The sequence below is a fragment of the Lactuca saligna genome, chromosome 2 (genome assembly GCF_052625555.1).
Source record: "Lactuca saligna cultivar CGN05327 chromosome 2, ASM5262555v1, whole genome shotgun sequence".
Lineage (NCBI taxonomy): Eukaryota > Viridiplantae > Streptophyta > Magnoliopsida > Asterales > Asteraceae > Lactuca > Lactuca saligna.
In genome coordinates this window covers 123,598,509-123,620,082 of record NC_136418.1, presented here as the reverse complement: position 1 = coordinate 123,620,082, position 21,574 = coordinate 123,598,509, and the positions used below count along the sequence as shown (strand labels likewise).

General features: G+C 34.6%; 1 protein-coding gene across 1 annotated transcript; it reads left to right on the top strand.

Annotated features, from left to right (window-relative positions):
- The first annotated feature begins 12,688 nt into the window (after positions 1-12,688).
- Positions 12,689-21,324, top strand: LOC145030049 (uncharacterized). The gene is made up of 5 exons (XM_078978484.1): positions 12,689-12,764; positions 12,855-13,047; positions 20,302-20,470; positions 20,557-21,016; positions 21,167-21,324. Exons 1-5 carry the CDS (start codon positions 12,689-12,691, stop codon positions 21,322-21,324), a joined length of 1,056 nt encoding a protein of 351 aa, XP_078834610.1.
- The last annotated feature ends 250 nt before the right edge of the window (positions 21,325-21,574 follow it).

Below are 21,574 nucleotides of genomic sequence, written 5' to 3'. Positions count from 1 at the left end.
CATGAAAGGAAATAATATTTCTTGTCATTTCTGGAAAATAACAACATTTATTCAAATCTAAATTAAATCCACTACTTAGCGATAAAGTATAAACTCCAATCTTGGTGATAGGTAAAGCTTTCCTATTCCCCATGATTAAGTTTATTCTTTCTTGCTCCACATTCTCACTTCCTCTTAGTCCCTGCAAATCATAACAGATATGAATACCACAACCGGTATCAAGGACCTAAGAGTTAGAATGGGGTGAGCTATTAGATAAGATAGTGTAAATACCTGCATGGTTGGGTTTAACATTCCCATCCTTCACATCTTGCTGGTACTTTGGGCAGTTCCGCTTCCAATGTGACTTTTCATGGCAATAGAAGCATTCAGCCTCTTTTGGGTCAGAAAAAGGAGTGACGAAACCTTTCTTGGTTCCGCTTGAAGAGGAGCCATCAAGGGTCCTAGCCTTGGTACCCTTCGAAGAGCTCTTCCTCTGCTTCCCTCGACTTTTCCCAATTTCCAAAATCGGGGCGGAGTTTGGATTAGGAGTGTTAACAACCGACTTCCCCTTAAGACCTGTTTCTGCGGTCTTGAGAAGTCCTTGAAGTTTTCTGAGTGTGACCTCCACCTTATTCATGTGATATGTCATGCAAAATTAATCATATCACGATGGTAAGGAGTGTAACATGATATCTATTGCAAGCTCCTCAGGGAAGTTCACATTAAGCTTCAGCAACCGATCCACATACCTTTGCATTTTCTGCATGTGGCTCGTGACGGACTCTCCGTCGTTCATTAAGGTTGTTATCATGGAGTAGATGATTTTATACCTCTCTTGTCGTGCACTTTGATGGTATATTTCCATCAGATCTTGGTGCATTTCAAAAGGGTAAAAGTCCTCATAGGACTTTTGGAGTTCCGCTGTCATGGTGGCCATCATGATGCATGCTACTTTGGTAGCATCCCTTTCATGTGTCTGGAAGTCAGCAATCTCCTGAGGAGTTGTAGTGGTCTCATCAATATCCTTAAGCTCCTTATCAAGGACATATTCTTTGTCCTCGTAGCGGGTAATCATCCTGATGTTTCTGATCCATTCATTGAAGTTGGATCCATCAAACGTGATTTTCCCACACAAGTTCATAAGGGTAAAGGAGCTATTAGGATTAAAGCCAGAAGCAGCATTGTTTGAAGACATTTGAATGAAGAGGACAAGATTAGTTTAGATATTAATAGAGTCCTTAATAAAACACCTAAATGTAATATTAAGGCTAGGATCCAATCACAATATATTATAACTTAGAAGAGGTCTGCCGTAATCCAAGCTATAACATATTTGAAAGGTAGGTGAATGATGATTCACCAATTTCCGCCATGATAACCGAAATATTGATATTAGGTTTTTAATTGGTTATTAGAAATTCCTAGATTCTTTGAGATTCATTGAGCTTTTCAATGGCATGTTTCAATCTCGAGTGTGCCCTCCAAGTTTTGCGACTAGGATACCGGAGATCACAAAACGAGGTGTGAAGTAACCATGCAAATCACTTGGTACCCTTAAAGTTTGTCACTAAATCAATGTGTCGGTAAACCACACACGCTCCACCGATACTATGATAAACCTTAATTCACCCTTTACCTACCTGGTTAAGTCCAAGTTAGTGTTCCTGTTAACCACACACGCTCCACCAACGACTTAAACAAAGTGTAAAGTGTAATTTCATGGATTAGCACCTTATTCACATTTTTCCTAAAGTAACTAAGATTGGGAATTTAATAAAATATTTAGTTACTTTATAATATTCATCATACTTTTAATGAGAATTTATAAGTCCGTGTGCTACCCGTTCGGCTAACGACCCTCCACCAATCAAGGAAGCTGTGGGTGAGAGTGGACACCCATTAAGTTGCCATTTTATAGGCAACAACCTTATACCCCCCTTATAGACCAACTTCGAGAATGAGGCGTACTAGCGGTAAGACGACTTGATCTTATACATACATACATACATACATACATACATACATACATGCATACATACATACATACATATATATATATATATATATATATATATATATATATATATTATTAACTTATAATATTATAAAGTATAAGGGTTGAATTTTAACTTTTAAAATTCTAAGGGTTGGACCTAAAGTTTTAATTAAGACTTTACTTGTTCCAAAACTTGAGTGCAGTTTTGTAAACTTTCAAAACTTTTCATTTCTTGTAACTTATGAATTAATTGAGTCATAAAAATGAAGTCTCTTTATTTTTTATAACTCTTGTGTTCATTTAATGGCTTTAATAAAAGTGTGACTTTTGGCTTTCTATAACTTGAGGACAAGTTATGGACCCCATTAAAACACATTATGATCATGAATTAAACTACCATGAAGGTTACAAATAATTCTTATGATCATCTAATCTTCATAAGTTCAAGAACATGAATATGAACATTTCAAGAATCAAAAATTACACTTAAAAAACTTGTAATTTTGATAATTGCCATTGCAAATGGATTAGCATAAACATTACACCATCGAAAACAAGTTTTCAAGTACCAAAACAGTTTAGGGTAATGTATCTAGTCCATTTCTAGCAATAAAAGTCGAATTTCTGAAAACTGCAGCCTCTACTTGTTGAGTGCAAGAACAAACTCGATGAGTAGCTTGCATTTGTTCATGGACTCGTCGAGTCCCCCCCCCCCCCCCCCCCATGGACTCGGCGAGTTCATACGAGAAGAAAACAGAAAAAACGATTTTTTCAACAGTTTGCACAAAAAATCAACAAACAAGCCTAGGCTCTAATACCACTGATGGGTTTTGAGCATTCTAACACTTCCTAAGTGTATATGCAACCCTAATAACCTTGGATCTATGCTTTTCTAATCATCATGCAAAGTTGAATTCAAAGGTTATATTCCTATCTAGCATACATGGGGAGCAATATTTAACTTGAATGGAAGATAAAATAACTTGCCTTGTTGTTGCTTATGATCCTTGAAACCTTGTGAGCCTAGCACCCCAAGTGTGATGCCTCAAATGCTTCACAGAACACCAAATGCAAAGTAGTAAACTTTGAGAGAATCTTATACTTGGAAAAACTGGCCTAGCCCTCACTTGTTCATGTCTAGCTTTAGTGGAGAATATGATCCTTATATAGTGTTGACACATCTAGGGTTACTCCATGTAAACCCTAATGTGTCATGACTCTTCATTTCCATGACCCATGGGTTTGTAACTCCCATGGAGCATCCTATGGGTGGAACCCAACTTGATAATCCATGGAGCCTCTTAGCCCACTATACAAGTATGGATGATTTACATAATCAACCCATATATTTAATTAGTTATCTTTTGATCACTTAATTAATTCTAAATTAATTCTTGATCAAACTAATTAAATAATATTATTAATATATTAGAACTTATAATATATTAATAAACCACAAGTGTTATTTCTCTCATTTAGTCTATCCAATTGCGTGGTGCCATGCAACCCAAATGGACCATGCCGGGTCAGGTCAAGTACATACCAGAAATAGTTATGGACTTAGACACCTTATCCAACACATTTTAACTTGAATGAGCTGTAAATGAAACAAAATCTCTAGATCTCCAAGCCACAACTCGAACTCTCAAGCTTCCTTCCTCTTTTCAAGCTTCACAATCCACTAAAATGCACCAAAATGGCCTTAGGACACTCAAACAAGGCTAGGGTTTTGAGATAATGCTTTCTGGGAGTAATAAGGATTGTGAAGACTGAGATAAGTTGTTTAAATAGGGCACAAACCCTCAAAATTAGGGTTTCACCCAAACAGCACCTACTCGTCGAGTCAGTCTCACAACACGTCGAGTAGATCATATAAACTCCCCGTGGATCACGACTTTACTCGAAGAGTAGGGCCACCAACTAGTCGAGTCCCAGAGGTAAACATAAGAAATTATTGAAAGGAATCCTACCGGGGATCGGGTTTTACAGTCACGCATATCTGGGTGCCCGACCTATCCTTCAGTTTATTTTAACCGGTTACGGGGTCTACTCCTGCCCTACGACCACTACCACATAATAACATAGCATACAAGTACCTAAATCCCTACATATAGTGGCATATCAGGCAATTACCATAAAGAAAATCATCTCTACTATAAACAACTACCAATGGGCCGATATTGGTTCCTTCGACCCACTCATGCAGGGAAGGTAACTCACCTCACACTGCTGAAGCTCATCGCAAGAAATCATTAGTTGCTGCCCTGACTACTCCTCGAGCTATCAATACCAAAATATCACCTAATTAGCAATTGGATCCCAACCCATGATCCATAATCCATACTTGGGTTAAAATAACCATTTTACCCTTGGCCCAACAAGATTCATAACTAAGGCCCAAGTCTAAAACCAAACAAGACCAAAACTCCAAAAATCCATAAAGGCCTACTAATGGCTTAATTTCCCAAATTGGGCCCAAACCCTTACATGGGACTTACCCTAAAGCCCAATAACTTTTTCCCAATCCAAACATACATCCTTAGCTGGTCCAACAAAAATCCATGTACTTACGAACCTGTAACCCGAAATGGCCTATAAGGCCCAATAAGGCCCAAATCCATCATGGATTTAACCCAAGAAGGCCCAATATGCAAAAGGCCTGACATACTAAATGGTCAACCCTATTCAACTTCTAGTCCAAGGTCCAAAGCTTAAAAAGTCAACAATCCAAGAAAGCCTAACTTGGTCAAGCACGCTTTGCGTACTCATCTCGTACGCTAAGCGTACACCTGTTGGGGCTAGTACGTGTAGTGTACTAGGTGGGTTTGCCAAACGTACTCCCCTGGACTCCCAATATTCTCCAATAGGCACTTAATCACTTCATCCCTTGCTCCAACTCTCCAGTCCGACTTCTAAATGTAACTTTTCAAGTAAAGTTTGCAACTTTACTAAAATGCATGGCTTAATGGGACTCTAGAGCTCAAAAGAGCTTAATAGATGGTCTTAATTCCTGATTAAACTCAAAATCTCCATAAATCTTGCACCTTTATGAGAGAGAGAGAGAGAGGGGAACCTTAGAATTTCCAAATCTATAAGATTGAGCCCCTAAAAAGACCATAGCCCACCAAGACCAAGCAAAAGGGACTAAAATGGCCAAAAACCAACCCAAAGTAGACTTATGAAATGAATAACCAAGGTAGAGACTTAATACCTTGAAAGTCTTGAAATGGAGATGTTGGCACTGGATCTCCACGATCTTCTCCAGAGGTTGAGTCTTTCACCTCCTTCTCCTCTTGCACAAACTAGAAAAAGTATTATTTCAAGCTCCAAGCTTCATCCAAGGCAATCTAGGGTGTTATGGACGTAAGGATGGGTAGTGGCTGACTTAAAAAGACCTAAGGAGTGGTGTAATGTTGCTTATATAGGGTAGGAACCCCGAAATTAGGGTTTTGGTCTGAAGGGAGTATGCCCTGCGTACCTCTTACTATGCCCGATGTACTCACAAACCACCGGCAAACATTCATCTTTAAACGTTGGGTGTACCCAGCTAAACACGTGCATGCATCCTTGCATGCATGGGACTGATCTGCCAAGTATTTCCATTAGGGGCTAGTTTTGCCAAAACCTTCAAAGTACCCTTAACTCCCTCATTCTAGGTCTGTTTCTAACGAACCTTATATCAGCAAAAAGGTGGTGAGAAGCCATTCGCTCCTAATAACTCGCGCATGCCTTAACACCTTCCGAACAAAACCCAAAACCCATAAAAGACCGAGATATCGATTTACAGTCTTACCCTTGACTTCCGAAGACACAATCGAATACATGGGTCACTTAAACCATGGCAACGACATCAAAAATGGGCTAAATCCTTTCTTTCTTGAAGCCCTAAACCCTATGGTAACTGTTGATTGGGCCGCAACGCCAAGTAACAAAGCACTTTAAAACCGAGTGTTACATTCTCCCTATTAACACAAAACAAATCAAAAACAAATAAAATTAATCTTTCCCCTTTTTCTACTCACAGAAGTGATATTTGGTGTTAGAACATGGTAAATTTTGTTTTCAAATATTGCATACCAGGTGCTCGATTTAATGCTCATGAAACCTATTTCACAAATCCGACAACACTGGTCGCTCCAATAAATTGCATCACAATGTAGAACATTGCACTGGTTAACGATAGTTTTGTTGCAAAAAAACAAAAAATATTAACGTCACAACTGGATTGATATGCCTCGTGTTGAGATTTGACCTCACACATTATAGTGAATACCAAAATGTAGAGGAATAAGATAGTTGTGATAAACTCTAGATACCAGTTCTGTAAAACAACCATGATGACAACTCGCCTGACTCGAAAAATAGCTGCAGTGGTGGCTCCTTGTCGTCTTTATCAGGCCAACAGATCGATCAAAGTTTACCTTTTGAAGTTGCAGAACTTAAAAAACCCAAATCAAGAAAAGGGTGTGTTCTTTTTAGGAAGAAGACATACAGGAGAGAGAAAGAGAGTGAGAGAGAGTAAGAGAGAGAGAGAGAGAGAGAGAGAGAGAGAGAGAGACCCTTTCATATTAAATTTAATTTTTTTTAAAATAAATTAATAGAAAACCTCATAAATATTTCCGGGGATAGTGAAATGAAGAAAATGCTCTTCACTTGACAAACAAATATTGACGGGGTGAGCCATAAGGACTAAACGTTAAAAGTTTTGAAACTATAGTGACTATATGTGAGGTTTTTAAAGTTAGGAACGAAACTTCAGATTTTGTGAAACTACATTGACCATTTATGAAGTTGTCTTTTTTTAACAAGTGTTTTTTTTTTTTTGGCGAAATCGTCTAAAAATTTTGTACAATTTTTTTCTTAATCTATTTATAACTTTGTTTTTTTTATGTTTTTTAAAATTAGTTTTTTTTAATTGGATAATTTTTTATATAGTATTTTACAACCGTTTTTAAGAATTTATCATAAGCATGGCTTATCTAAAATGTTTTATGTCTTTACAAACTAACAACCTACTTATTTTCGAAATTGTTGCACTCAAATATTTTGCAGCAATGCATGGAAGAGTATTACCTTGAAGTATTGCCGTGTGATGAAGTTAGTAAATTCATTGAATTGGGGAAGGTGTTGGCACATGATGTGGAGATTTCTAAAGAAGTTAGTAAATTCATTGAATTGGAGAAGGTGTTGGGACATGATGTGGAGAATGCTAAAGAAGATCCGAAGAAAAAATTAGTTGAAATGGGTGTGATTAAGTGTAAATGAGTTGTTTTTCTCTTAACATTTGTGGTATTAGATCTCAGAAAAAAAATCTTGGGTGAAGGAGTTGTGTAATAATCATTCTGTTAATTTCCTTGGGTTACTTGAGATGAGGATGAAACAAGTTGATCTTTTTAAAGTTTGCTCTTTTTGGGGCAATGTGAATTTTGATTTTGTGTGTACTAATGCGAAAGGTCAGTTGGGGGGAATCCTTTCGGTTTGGGATCCTTTGGTGTTCAAGAAAGATAAGGTTCTTTGCATGGATAATGTGGTGATAGTTGAAAGAAAATAGGTTAGTAAAAATATTAATTTTTCTATTTTTATTGTTTATGCTCCTCAGGAAGCTCGAAAAAAGAGAGATTTGTAGAATTTTTTACGAATTACCATTAAGAGAACTTTGGGGGAGTGTATTGTGTTTGGTGACTTTAATGTTGTTAGATCGACAGAGGAATGGTATGGATAAGTTTTTAGTTCTTATAAAGCAAATGCCTTTAATGAGTTCATTTATGAAGCGAGTTTGGTGGATATTCCTATGGGCGGTAGGAAGTTTACTCGAGCTAATCGGGCCGACAATAAAATGATTCGTCTAGATAGATTTTTGGTTTTTGAAAGAGTGATTGATGTGTTTCCTTATCCACATTGCTTGGCTAAAGTGAGACGTTGGTCTGATCAGTGCCAGTTCTTTTATTGGAGGGTGCGTTAGACTATGGTCCAATTTTATTCAAACTTTTTAATTCTTGGATTATGATGGATGGTTTTTCGAAGATCGTTCACTTAGCATGTGACGAGTTTGTTTCAGACTTCAGTTGGAGTAGTTTTGTTCATCTAAAAAATAAACTTAGACTTCAGTTCGAGTAGGTTTATTCATCTGAAAGATAAACTTATATTTGTTAAAAGCATAATTAAGGAGTGTAAGATGCTTATGCGGGCGTTTAAAGAGGAGATAAGGAAAATTTGTATTTCTCATCTTGTTCAAATCGATAAATTGGTGGATGATGGGGTTGCTTCGGTTGAGATTATGGCAGAAAGACAAAAAGTTACTTCTAATGTGGTGGATATTGAAAATTCAGATATGTTGGATTGTATTCAAAAGGAAAAAGTCAAGTAGTCAGTAGCAGGTAACGAGAATAGTAAATTTTTTCATGGCACGCTAAAAAGAAAAAGAAAACAAATGGAAATTAGAGGCATTTCAATTGATTGGGGGGGGGGGGGGGTGTGGATCACGGAACCCAACTTAGTTAAAAAAAGTGTTTTTTGATTACTATCTGAAATTTTTTTATCATTCCTGTGGTTGTATCCCTAGTAGGGCTAGTTCTCGTTTTTCTAAACTTGGTGAAGGAATAGTGCATGATCTTGAGATTGAATTTAATGAAGAAGAGGTGTGCGTTGCGGTTTGGTCCTGTGATAGTGACAAATTCCGAGGCATGATGGGTTCACTTTTTTTTTTCTTAAAACAGTTTTGGGAATTATTTAAAAATGATGTTTGTGATATGGTTAAAGAGTTCTATAGAATGGGAATGTTTCCTCGGGGGTGTAACTCATCTTTTATAACCTTAATCCATAAGGTTGATAATCCTACGGAGATTAAAGGCTATAGGCCTATCAGCTTAATTGGTCTGCAATATAAAATAATTGCTAAACTGTTAACTAATCGATTGGTTAAGGTGGTAGGAGAGATTGTTTATCTTGTGCAGTCGACTTTTGTTGAAGGAAGGCAGATTTTGGATGGTGCTTTGATGGTTAACGAGGTAGTTACATGGGCAACAGCTAAAAAGAAAAAGATGATGCTTTTTTAAAGTTGATTTTGAAAAGGCATACGATTTGCTATCGTGGGATTATTTAGATTTTATACTTGATGTTATGGGGTTCGGGGTTAGATGGCGAGATTGGATATGAGGGTGTTTGAGATCTGCTAGATCGCCGATCCTACTCACTGGTAACCCTACTGATGAATTTCAGATGTATAGAGGTCTTCGACAAGGTGACCCTTTATCTCATTTTTTATTTGTTATTGTTATGGAAGGGTTGCATGTGTGTTTGGAGGATGTTATTTAGAATGGTATGTTCAAAGGCCTGAATATTGGTGATCAAAATTTATAGCTATCGCATTTATGTTATGTTGATGATGCTAATTTTTTGGGCGACTGGGATGTTGAAAATGTGTGTCGTCTTAATCGTATCCTTCGGGTTTTATTCATTGCTTCCGGCCTACAAATCAATCTTCATAAGTCAAAGATCTATGGGATTGCCGTGTCGACATATGTGTGTCAACAAGTCGCTAATTGTACATGTTATGCTCTAGATTCATTTCCTTTTGTGTATATTGGTTTACCTGTTGGGGATAAAGTGCATAGGGTGGCGACTTGGGATACTCTTTTGGATAGGTTTCAAAAAAGACTTTTTGTGTGGAAGTCTAGAATGTTTTCTATTGGTGGGAGACTTACGTTGGTTAAGTCCGTTTTGGGAGTTTGAGAATTTATTATTTATCTATTTTTAAGATGTCAGTTGCTGTGAGTTGGAGGTTGGAGAGAATTTAGGCTAGATTTTTTTAGGGCACAGAAGATCAAGATAGAATTCTTCAGTGGGTGAAATGGGAGGTTATTTTAAACAAGAAAGAGTATGGTGGGTTGGCGATTGATTGTTTGAAAGCTTTCAATTAGGATTTAATTTACAAGTGGGTATTCACACCCCAAAACCAAGAACGGCGGAAACGTTCAGGGGTGGAGGATGTCATGTGAAGTATCAAAACAGTGTAAAGTAGTAAACAAGCAACAACATCATCCATTGCATTAAAAGTAAAGTTTTAATACATGTGTGTTCTTTTATTGTAATAAGACACCAAAATATGTAATCAAAATAAAAGACAAGTCTTGTATGTGCTCCCTCTTCTCGAAACCTGGTCATCGTACCTGTCTACTGGTGATCTGAGAATATAAGTTATTTTGAAAGAGTAGATCAGCATAAAGCTGGTGAATTCATAAGTATTTAAGTGTCATTACTTTGATTTGGAAAGCTGTTTTGAATGGCATGTAAATCTTTTATATGAAACATTTGATATAAGTGTGAAAACCCTAGAAAATCCCATATTTCCTACTAGTTATAAAAGTAGTCTTCTACCAAGACCCGAATGTTTTGAAAGTAGTCTTCTACCAAGACTTGAATGTTTTGTTGTAACAAAGATGGTTTTTTTTTCATGTATGACTACTATTAGCAATATATAGTCTACCTCATCATTTATGTGAACGTATCACAAAATAAAAGTAATAGGGAAAATATAGCCATATAAGTATTATCCTTTTGTATTAGGATAAACCTGACATCGCGACTACCAAATAGTATTAACCTTGAACCTCCGTAGATGTTCATTTTCCTCTGTAGCTAAGAGCAGGTTGAAGGAATGGTTAGTCTCATAAAGGTACCCCTAGTATAAGTATTAACCGTAGGAATCCGTAGATGTTCATTACCTCTGTTGCTAACAGGTGGGTTCCGGAATGGTTAGTCCCGTATAGTATCCTTTTGTACTAGGATAGACAGAACTAATCTACATGTATAGTATGTAATAGTATCTAGTCATATAGTATCTAGGTACAAGTATCCATGTAAGTGTATCCATGTAAGAGGATCCAGGTAAGTGTATCTCTTCATATAGCATTTAGTTTAGACTCATGAATGAACAGACTCTGGTGTGATTCCTTGTAATAGGAGTAATGTTTTGTATCCCCTAAACTATCCCTATAATAGTTTACTGGAATGTATTTGTTGTCCAAGAAGGTTTATACACCCTTGCTACTCAAGAGTGTGGGAACTGAATGAAGAATGAAAGCTGTCATCTCAATACATACATACATATTTTACAAAACCTCTTTCATGTCCTTGATCTAATCTATATCTATACACCTATGTTCATATATATATATATATATATATATATATGAACATAGGTGTATGGATATAGATTAGATCAAGGACATGAAAGAGGTTTTGTAAAACATTTAAGAGTTTTTGAATAATAAATAACAATGACTTGATGTCATTTAATAAAACATTTCAAAAGTAATTCATTTGATAACAAAATATTTTAAGACAGAAAACCATTTCATGTATCACATTTTGAAGTATGTGAGATCAGTTGGTTGAAGAAACAGTTATAAATCACATGTGATTGATTCTATAACATACAGTTTTCTACTTGTATTCCCCCCGCCCCCCCCCCCCTCCCCCCATTAAAGCATTTAAAATCATTTAAAACATTGATTAAGGGGTATGAACTCACCTGTAGATGGTGGTTTGGATGAACTGAATGATGTAGCATTGCTAGGTGTCAAGTGAAGACTTGTACACACTCAAAGATCCTAGTTAACATATAATCACACATATATGTATCCAATTAGTCTTTAAACTACAAATTGACAATGTTAAGACAACCTAGTACATACTAAACACCTTATATAAGTTTTATAAGTCCCAAGGATTGCATCTAAGTTGTTGTAGGACAAAGCTATTGGGTTTAGGGTTCCAAAGAACCCCTTCTTGGTGTTTACGGTTTTGTGACCCCAACCAAATGAGTTTACGGTCGTAAACCCTTGAGTTTACGGCCGTAAGCTCATTTCCATTTAACCCTTTGATGTTGTGAAGCCTTACAAGTCCCTTAGAAGTATTTCTACTTGAAGGTTAAGTCCTTGGAAGAGATTAGGGCTCTATTTCCCTCCTTTGAGGGGTTTACGGCCCTAAGACCATTTACCTTTGGGTTTACGGCCGTAACCCTTATGGACCAAGGTATTTTTGTGCTTTCAAGTCCCATACACATTAAGGTATGAGTCTAGACTAGTTTCACAGGGAAAGGAAGGGACTAGGGCACACTTTTGGCCCTTAAAGAAGGGTTTACGGTCTAAGGTGTTCTTGGGCCGTAAACTCTTTGATCTTGGTGTTTCCTCATGATTTCTTGATGTATATACGTATAATAAGATATATAATACTCTAAGATGGAAGCACTTACGATTTGGGATGAAAGACTGAAGATCCTTGGGAGAGAATCGGGTTTTTCTCTAGTTGAAAATGGAACAAATGACTAAAAATGGCTAAGGGCCATATATATACCCCATGGGGTTTACGACTGCAAACTCCATGTTTGGGTCGTAAAATCCAATTTCTTGGAGTTATGGAAAGTTATTGTTGCATAATAAACCCTAGGGAATCCTCTCTCCTGGCATCTCCTAAAGTGTTAATCATAAAATACTCAAACTTATTCCAAAAAGTCTGAAAGTTAATAGTAATTGTTCTGACTTCTATTGACTTGATATGTTGTACAGAAAGGAAATTTCGGGTTGTCACAGGGGATGACGATTCCTAAATGGTGGTAATCTTCTTTAGGTTAGCTTGATCAAAAGTTGTCATGGGAATGATGGTGGTTTTTCGTTGTCTTCTTCTTATAGGTCGAAGTCGGGGGTCTGGATGAGGATGCTTAATTTAGTTTGGAATCTTCATAATAATGGTAAGATTTTGTTTGATTCTATGAGAAGACAAGTAGGTAATAGTGTGAGTATTAGATTTTAGTTGGATGTGTGGGTGGGGGATGTTATTTTAAAAGCTAGATTTCCAAGGTTGTTTGTTGTGGCAGTCAATGGTGAGGAGGATATCAGTGATTATTGGGTGGGTAATACTTGGGAGATTCTATGGAGGAGATCGATAAGTGGGGGAGTGTTGGAATCCTATCTTCAGCAATTACATGAGATGTTGGATTCTGTTCAGATTACAGATAGAATGAACTCGTATAGATGGTTTCTTGGGGTGGAAGACATGTTCTCCGTCAAGTCTGCTAGATCTCGTTTAAACCTCATGTCGCTTCCTATGGGTGATAGTCCTATTAAGTGGAATATTTCTCTTCCTATAAAAATTAATATTTTATATGGAATCTTATCCTTAATCGCTTACCGATGAGGAGTAACCTTCATCATCAGGGAATTAATTTGTCGTCTATTTTATATCCATGTTGTGGGGAGGTGATAGAAGATGGTCTTCACTTATTTTTGAAACGTTTGATGGCTCGTCAATTATGGCTTAAGTTTGCAAGATGGATAGATCTAATGGTGCCATCCTTTAGCTCTATTAAAGATTTTTTTGAGTGGATTGATAGTCAAACTATTGCAAATGCTTGAAGATTGATCATTGAGACGACTTGTGCTGCTTTAATTTGGGTTCTTTGGACTTATCATAGTGCATTAGTTTTTGGGATCGTGAAGTACAAGAAAGAGTTGATGTTTGATTCTATTGTCTCGTTTTCTTTTAATTGGTTTTGTAGTAGGAACCGTAAAGTTAAGAAAACCAATATTTTAAAACCCGGGTCGACCCGGCCGGTTCAACCGGTTGGACCGTGACCCAGGGTAAAAGGCGGGTCAATTGAGATCGGTTTTTTTGTAAAAATACAAACCCGATCGAACCGGCCGGGTTTCCCTTAAACCGCGGTTCGACCGCTTATGTTGAACCGGTTAAACCGGATTGACCTGTTTTAATAGAGCTTGGATAGTTGGACACAAGTAGTGAGCGTCAAAATAACGAACCGTTTGCGGTTTTTTCAATGTTTTTCAATGTTTAAACTTTGTGGACATCAAATTATTGGTTTTATATGTTTATGCATTATGCATGAAAGTAAAAATATATAGAAGTAGAAAAAGATCATAAACCGGGTTGACCCGGCGGTTCAACCGGTTGACCCGTGAACCGGTCATCACACCGGATCAACTAAAAACTCGGGTTTTAAAACATTGAAGAAAACTATAACCAAGTGGCTTTAAGATCCGCTCATGAACTAATTGTTCTCGTTTTGTTTTGGCTAGCTGCTAGCTAGCCTTTTTTAATTTTCATTGATGTTCCAAAAAAAAAAATTACACAGCTGTTCATCACGAGGTATTAATTTCATCACATCGGTTTATTATTAGGGAAAATGACTCTTGAGGGTAATTAACTTTTGCGTTTGTACTCATTTTCCCTTTCTTTTTTTGGTATTCAATATACCATCGAACTTTTTGTTTGCGTTCACCATATCCCTTTTGACCAGCTTTTGACCTGTGATAGCCAGTCAAAGGGTTATGGTGAATACAAACAACAAGTTCGATGGTATATTGAGTACAAAAAAAAGGAAAGGGACCAAATGAGAACGAACTGAACAGTTGGTTATCCTCCTGAGATATTTTCCCCGAAAAGCAAAATTATCAAAGACTGTAACCTTCTTTGGCTATAATGTATATGAAGAGCGTTTCAAAGGGGTAACCTTGTTAAAACATAGTCTATGTTATGCTTACTGTGGTTAACTGCCAATACCTCTCTGCAAAAGGATATGATTGTGTATGAGAGGTATATTTATCAGTATAAACGTTTACCTCAAGGTGTATTTTGGTGATGTGTCTACAAAAGCAGCATGATATTGTACATATTGATGTTGTATCTTATCCCATTAATTCGATCTTAAAGCTAAGTAAACTAAAAAATCACAGCACTTGTGATTCCACTCGTTTGTAAACTTGTCTAGAATCCATGATACGATAAATCATTTGATTGGAAATGTAAATGTAGTCATGAAATGCGTCTGCTTAGTCAACATTCCCATAATAAATATTCAAGTGCATTACAAAGTTGTACGTGTATGAATAATGTTCTTTCGTGAGTTATGTTTTGAAGAGAAGCAAGAATGAATCTCATAAAGTCATTAATATCAGTAGGAGATGATGTGGGATTTGATGTAAATGAGTAAAGGGAAAATGAATCAGGAGGGTAACCAACTGTTGCATTTGTTCTCATTTGGTCCCTTTTTTTGTACTCAATATACCATCGAACTTGTTGTTTGTGTTCACCATAACCTTTTGACCGACTATCACATGTCAAAAGCCGGTCAAAAGGGTTATGGTGAACACAAACAACAAGTTCGATTGTATATTGAATACAAAAAAAGGGGGCCAAATGAGTACAAACACAAAAGTTAATTACCCTCAAGAGTCATTTTCCCTTGTTATTATGTAAATTTTTGCATTGAAATATTATGTAGCAATGCTCGGAGGAGTATTACCCCTAGTAATGAATAGTAAATTTATCTATCATAGTCGTTCATCACGAGGTAGTAATTTCATCACATTGATTTATTATCATGTAAACTTTTGCATGGAAATATTCTGCGGCAATACGTGGAAGGGTATAAGCCCCACTAATGAATAGTAAATTTGTCAATCATAGTCGTACATCACGAGGTAGTAATTGCATCACATCGGTTTTTTGTTATGTAAAATTTTGCATTAAAATATTCTGTAGCAATGCATGGAAGGGTAGCTCCCTAGTAATGAATAGTAAATTTATCGATTCTAATCGTTCATATCATGGAATATGATTTATTAAGGTAATTAATTTTTTGATATGTTTATATCTGGGTAACTATTTTTTTTTTTATACATTTAGGTAACAAACTTGTGGGAAGTGTTCACATATGATCATTATAACCTGCTATAACAGGTTAAATCCTAGATGTGAACGATTTCAACAAGTTCGTTACCTAGATATGTACAAAAAAAATAATTACCCAAATATGAACAAAACAAAAACTAAAAATTAAATTACACGAATGGTCCCTATGGTTTGGGGGAATTTGTGTTGTTAGTACCTAAATTATTTTTTTAACTTGAATGATTCCTACTGTTTATTTATGTTGCGAATTTAGTCTTTGTCTTAAGATTATTGTGCCCTTATTCATTTAATTTTTAATTAATTTTTTTATTTATATATTTATTTTTTACATATTTAAAAAAATTAATAGACCACACAAATATGTGTGGTCTATTAATTTTTTTAAATATGTAAAAAATAAATACATAAATAAGAAAATTAATTAAAAAATAAATTAATAAGGGCACAATAATCTTTTTAGGTAACACAAGACCAAACGATCAACAAAAATAAACAGTAGGGACTATCCAAGTTAAAAAAATAAGTTAGGGACCAAAAAAAAGAATTCCCCCAAACCACATGGACCATTCGTGTAATTTAATTTTTACTTTTCGTTTTGTTCATATTTGGGTAACTATTTAAACGAACTTGTTGAAAGCGTTCATATCTAGGATTTAAAATGCTATAGCAGGTCATAATGATCATATGTGGACACTTCCAACAAATTTGTTACCTATTTAAAAAAATTAATAGACCACACAAATATGTGTGGTCTATTAATTTTTTTAAATATGTAAAAAATAAATACATAAATAAGAAAATTAATTAAAAAATAAATTAATAAGGGTACAATAATCTTTTTAGGTAACACAAGACCAAACGATCAACAAAAATAAACAGTAGGGACTATCCAAGTTAAAAAAATAAGTTAGGGACCAAAAAAAAGAATTCCCCCAAACCACATGGACCATTCGTGTAATTTAATTTTTACTTTTCGTTTTGTTCATATTTGGGTAACTATTTAAACGAACTTGTTGAAAGCGTTCATATCTAGGATTTAAAATGCTATAGCAGGTCATAATGATCATATGTGGACACTTCCAACAAATTTGTTACCTAGATGTATACAAGAAAAAGATGATTAACCAGATGTAAACATTCCAAAAAGTTAATTACCTTAATAAGTCATATTCCCTTGATATCAAGGTAGTAATTTCATCATATCGGTTTATTATTATGTAAACTTTTGCATTGAAATAAATTGTAGCAATCCGTGGCAGGGTATTACCCCAAGCAATGAATAGTAAATTTATCAATCATACTCCTTCATCATGAGATAGTAATTCATCACACCGGTTTATTATTATGTAAATTTTTGCATTGGCTTCTTGGTAGCAACGCATGGAAGTTTTATTATCCCTAATAATATATAGTAAATTTATAAATCATAACCGTTACCACAAGGTAGTAATTTCATCACATCATCTATTATTATTAGGGGTGGCAACTCTCGACCCAACTCGTAACCCGACACGAACCCGACACGAAAATAAGCGGATTAGGGTTGAGATTTCTGACCCGCCAACCCGTCAACCCGTTTTTTTAATGGGTTGGGTTGGGTTACCTGTTTGGGTTCGCGGGTCAACCCGCCAACCCGCCTAATATATTTAATTATCTATTTATTTTAATTTTTAACAATCTAAGATCATACTATACTATTAGTTTCTATTTATCATATCGTTAAATTTTAATTTGGTATTCGTTCGTAATTTCGTATATCATCAGCCATATGTTTGGGTAATGTGGCATTGTGTTGTGGGCTACTGTTGGGCTTGTGTCTCATGATCCTGTCATCCATCTTTGACCTTGACTCCTTAAGTGTTGACTGTTGAGTCCTTCTGCAGCCAGCCATTACGTATTTGCGTGCCTTAATAAAAAAAAAATCGTTCCTCACCCGCTCTAGTCTCCACATTCACAAAAATTCGAACGAAGGATAAAGATTAAGGAGTTAAGGACCGATCTTCAAAGGAAGCAACATCACGAACTCACGATTTAATCACTCATCGGGCCAATCCTCACCCGCTCCTTATCCGCTCATCGCTGTTCGCACTCACTCTTGTCAGCTTTGATGTTTTCGACCCACCTTCCTTTCTCTCTACGGTAGGTAACAATCTACACTCTACAGTATGTTTTAACAATTGCACTTTTCGTGAATGTTTTGATTTCTAGAGTTTTATTTGGATGTTTATGAATTTATGTTTAATGTTTATGAGTTTTAGACTTCATTTTATTTGGATTTTTCAATTTCATCTTAAAATGTGTTGCTTATTAAATGGGTTATACGTGTTGGGTTCGACCTACTGACACGTGAACCCACTAACCCATATATTTATACGGGTTATATGGGTTGGGTTGGGTTGATGTTTCTAACCCGTCAACCCGTGACCCGTCAACCCATATATTATATGGGTTGGGTTGAGTTTCTGAATTTCAACCCGCCAACCCGCCAACCCGTGACCCGTCAATCCGAACCCAACCCAATTGTCAGGCCTAATTATTATGTAAAATTGTGCATTAAAATATTATCTAATAATGCTTAGAAAAATATGAGAAATTAAATAGTCTGCTACTTATCTCTATTCTAATAAAAGAATAGTTTTATTCTCCTTTTAACATATATCATCTTATTAAACCTCTTAATTAATGCATATTATATTCTTCTTTTGTCATGTGTCACCCTATTATATCTACTAATTAATAATTGTCATTTGTCAACATTATTCATTTTAAGTTTTAAATTTAAATTTTCATTCTATCTACATTAAATTAATAGCATTAAAATAAAATTAATACAAATTATAAAGTGATATAATTTCAAACATTTATTTAAATCAATGATTATAATTTTATATATAACTAAAAAAATCTCTTAATTAATAATTTATTTAAACTAATTGATTAACAACTTTGAATTTTTAGTATAAAAATTTAATTAATTTTATAACCATGGTTTCCACGGGTTATAAGCTAGTTATTCTTAATATCCTCCTATTTATTTTAGATGGTGACAAGTGTTATTAAATTTAATTTAAATTTGATTGAGATTTTGAATTGATACACTTATCATCATCTTAAATATATAGAAAAAAAAAAAAGAAAGATATATGATATTTAATTTCTCAAAAAATATTACCCCTAATAATAAATACTAAAGTTATCTATTATAGCCGTTCATTACGAGGTGGTCATTTCATCAATGGTTTATTAGTTTATTACTATCTATATTATCTCCTATTTGCAATGTGTTTCTCATGTGCTATCTCGGAGAGAGAATGCCTTCCACGCACTATTTCTTTTTCTTTGAAGACTAAATTTAAAATAAAATACGAGCAAAAATTACACCCTCATACTCATTGTTGGATGGTCACGATTAAGAACACGTAGACACAATTTTACACACATAGTCATTTGTATTAAACTTTTATTATATATATATATATATATATATATATATATATATATATATATATATATATATATATATATATATATATATATGTTGTAAAAAATTGAATGACAACATTTCCTAATGTCAATTGTGTAAGAGTTATTTTCAACTCTTATGATAAATATGTCAAATATGTGTAAAAACTCATTAATTATGTGTAGTGATTTAACTAGTATAAATAATACTATCACATATGTAAAAGACACACGAATTTGAATACTTTATATAAGTTATCAAATTTTCTCCAAATCTCATTTCTTCTTTTTTCTTTCTTAAAGGTTCTTAGTTTAGTTTTACTAATCTTGTTTTAATTACATCAAATTTATAACACGTTATCAGTACGAAAGCTCAAACAAATGTTATTTAGAAGTGGAAATCACATCTATCTTAATCAAGGTATGTATTACTTAGTAAAAACATTATAATTATAAAAACCTTCATCATGTTAAAATAATAAGAATACTAATGAATTAATAAAACTTATACATTATGGATATTATGGACTACTAACGATTTTTATATCTTATACTAACATTTCTTTATCTATTCTAATTTATTTATGCATACTAACATTTACATTATGCAACTAACTTTTATTTATGCATACTAACATTTATATTATACAACTGATTTTTCTTTATGCATACTAACATTTAAATTATATTTATTTATATATGTCAATGTTTATTTTTTTTACTCTTCATAATTTTATTTTAACATTTACTAATATTTATTAATGTATCTAATTAGTAATATTATACAAAGTAAAGTTATGTATTAGTTATAAATCTTATTAAATGATTTATAAATATACAAAATGGATATATATATATATATATATATATATATATATATATATATATATACAACGGTTATAAACAGTAAAAACAACCTGCTTATTTTACACTCAATAAATATTTCTCTCTTCTATCAAACAAATCAATTTCAAGAAATCAAGCTTCATGATGATTCACGCGTTTGTGATAATCATGACTATAATAGTCATGTTACTTTATGGAATTTCATCTACTTTTAGGCTTGTATGCAATGTTAGCTTTACCGCTTCTTTTTTGTGTAATATTTATTGAAATAAATGGATTTTAATTTTTATTTTGTTTAAAATTTATAGTTACATTATGTCAAACATTGCAAAGCTCAAGTTTGCAGCACTTGAAGTTAGCGGGAAAAACTATGTGCCATGGATGATAGATGTAAAAATGCATCTTGAGTCCATGGGAATCTCAAATACTATAAATGAATTTAATAATTGCTTGGCACAAGATAAAGCAGAAGCACAAGTTTTTCTTCGTAAGCATATTGATGAAATGTTATTGATCCAAGTATTCTCTGGAATATTTTGAAAGAAAGATTTGATCATCAAAAGGTAGTTATACTTCCAAATGCTAGAGATGAATGGAGAACACTGAGGTTTCAAGACTTCAAGAAAGTAAATGAATACAACTCAGCTTTGTTCAGAATATGTTCACAACTCAAATATTGTGGACAAGAAGTTACTGATGAAGATATGTTGGAGAAAATTAACTCCACATTTCATGCAACAAACATTACCTTGATGCAACAATATCGGATGCAAAAGTTCACAAGATATTCTGAACTGAATGCATGTCTGCTCGTTGCAGAGCAAAATAATGAACTCTTGATGAAAAACCATGAATCTCGTCCAACAGGATCAGTAGCACTTCCTGAAGAAAATGCTACAAATATTGATAGTCATCGAAACAATACGCGTGGACGAGGGTGTGGTCGTGGTCGAGGACGAGGCCATGGCTATTTTAATCGAAACCAAAGCCATAATCAGAACCATAATTATGGTCGTGGACAAGGTAATAATCATGGTCGTGGCCAGAAAAGGAATAATTACCAACATTAACAAAGAAACAATGTCCACACACAAGATAAGGCCAAAGTGGCAAGGCATGACACTGGGACGTCACAAAAATCTGATGGTTCATATAATAGATGTGGTAGCACAGGCCATTGGTCAAGGACCTGTCGCACACCTGCACATCTTTTTCAACTTTATCAAGAGTCCATTAAAGGAAAAGGAAAAGAAGCAAACCTCATTGATAATGCTGAATTCACTCCGCTAAATGTTGCCGATTTCTGCAATGATATGGAAGACATTAACTAAAAAAAAATCTATTATTGTTCTAGTAAAACTGTTTTTCCTTCGTTTATTTTGCATGTAATGCCTTTCCTTCTATAAATGAACTTTCTTTTAATAATAATTATGATTATGTTTATTCACTTATTATTCCTTTCATATGTGAAGTTTAATATGAGTCCAACTGGAGCACAACACCAAGAAAAGATTGGAGATCTTTGTATAGCAGATAGTGGTAGTACACATACTATTCTGAAATCAAAGAAAAATTTTTCAA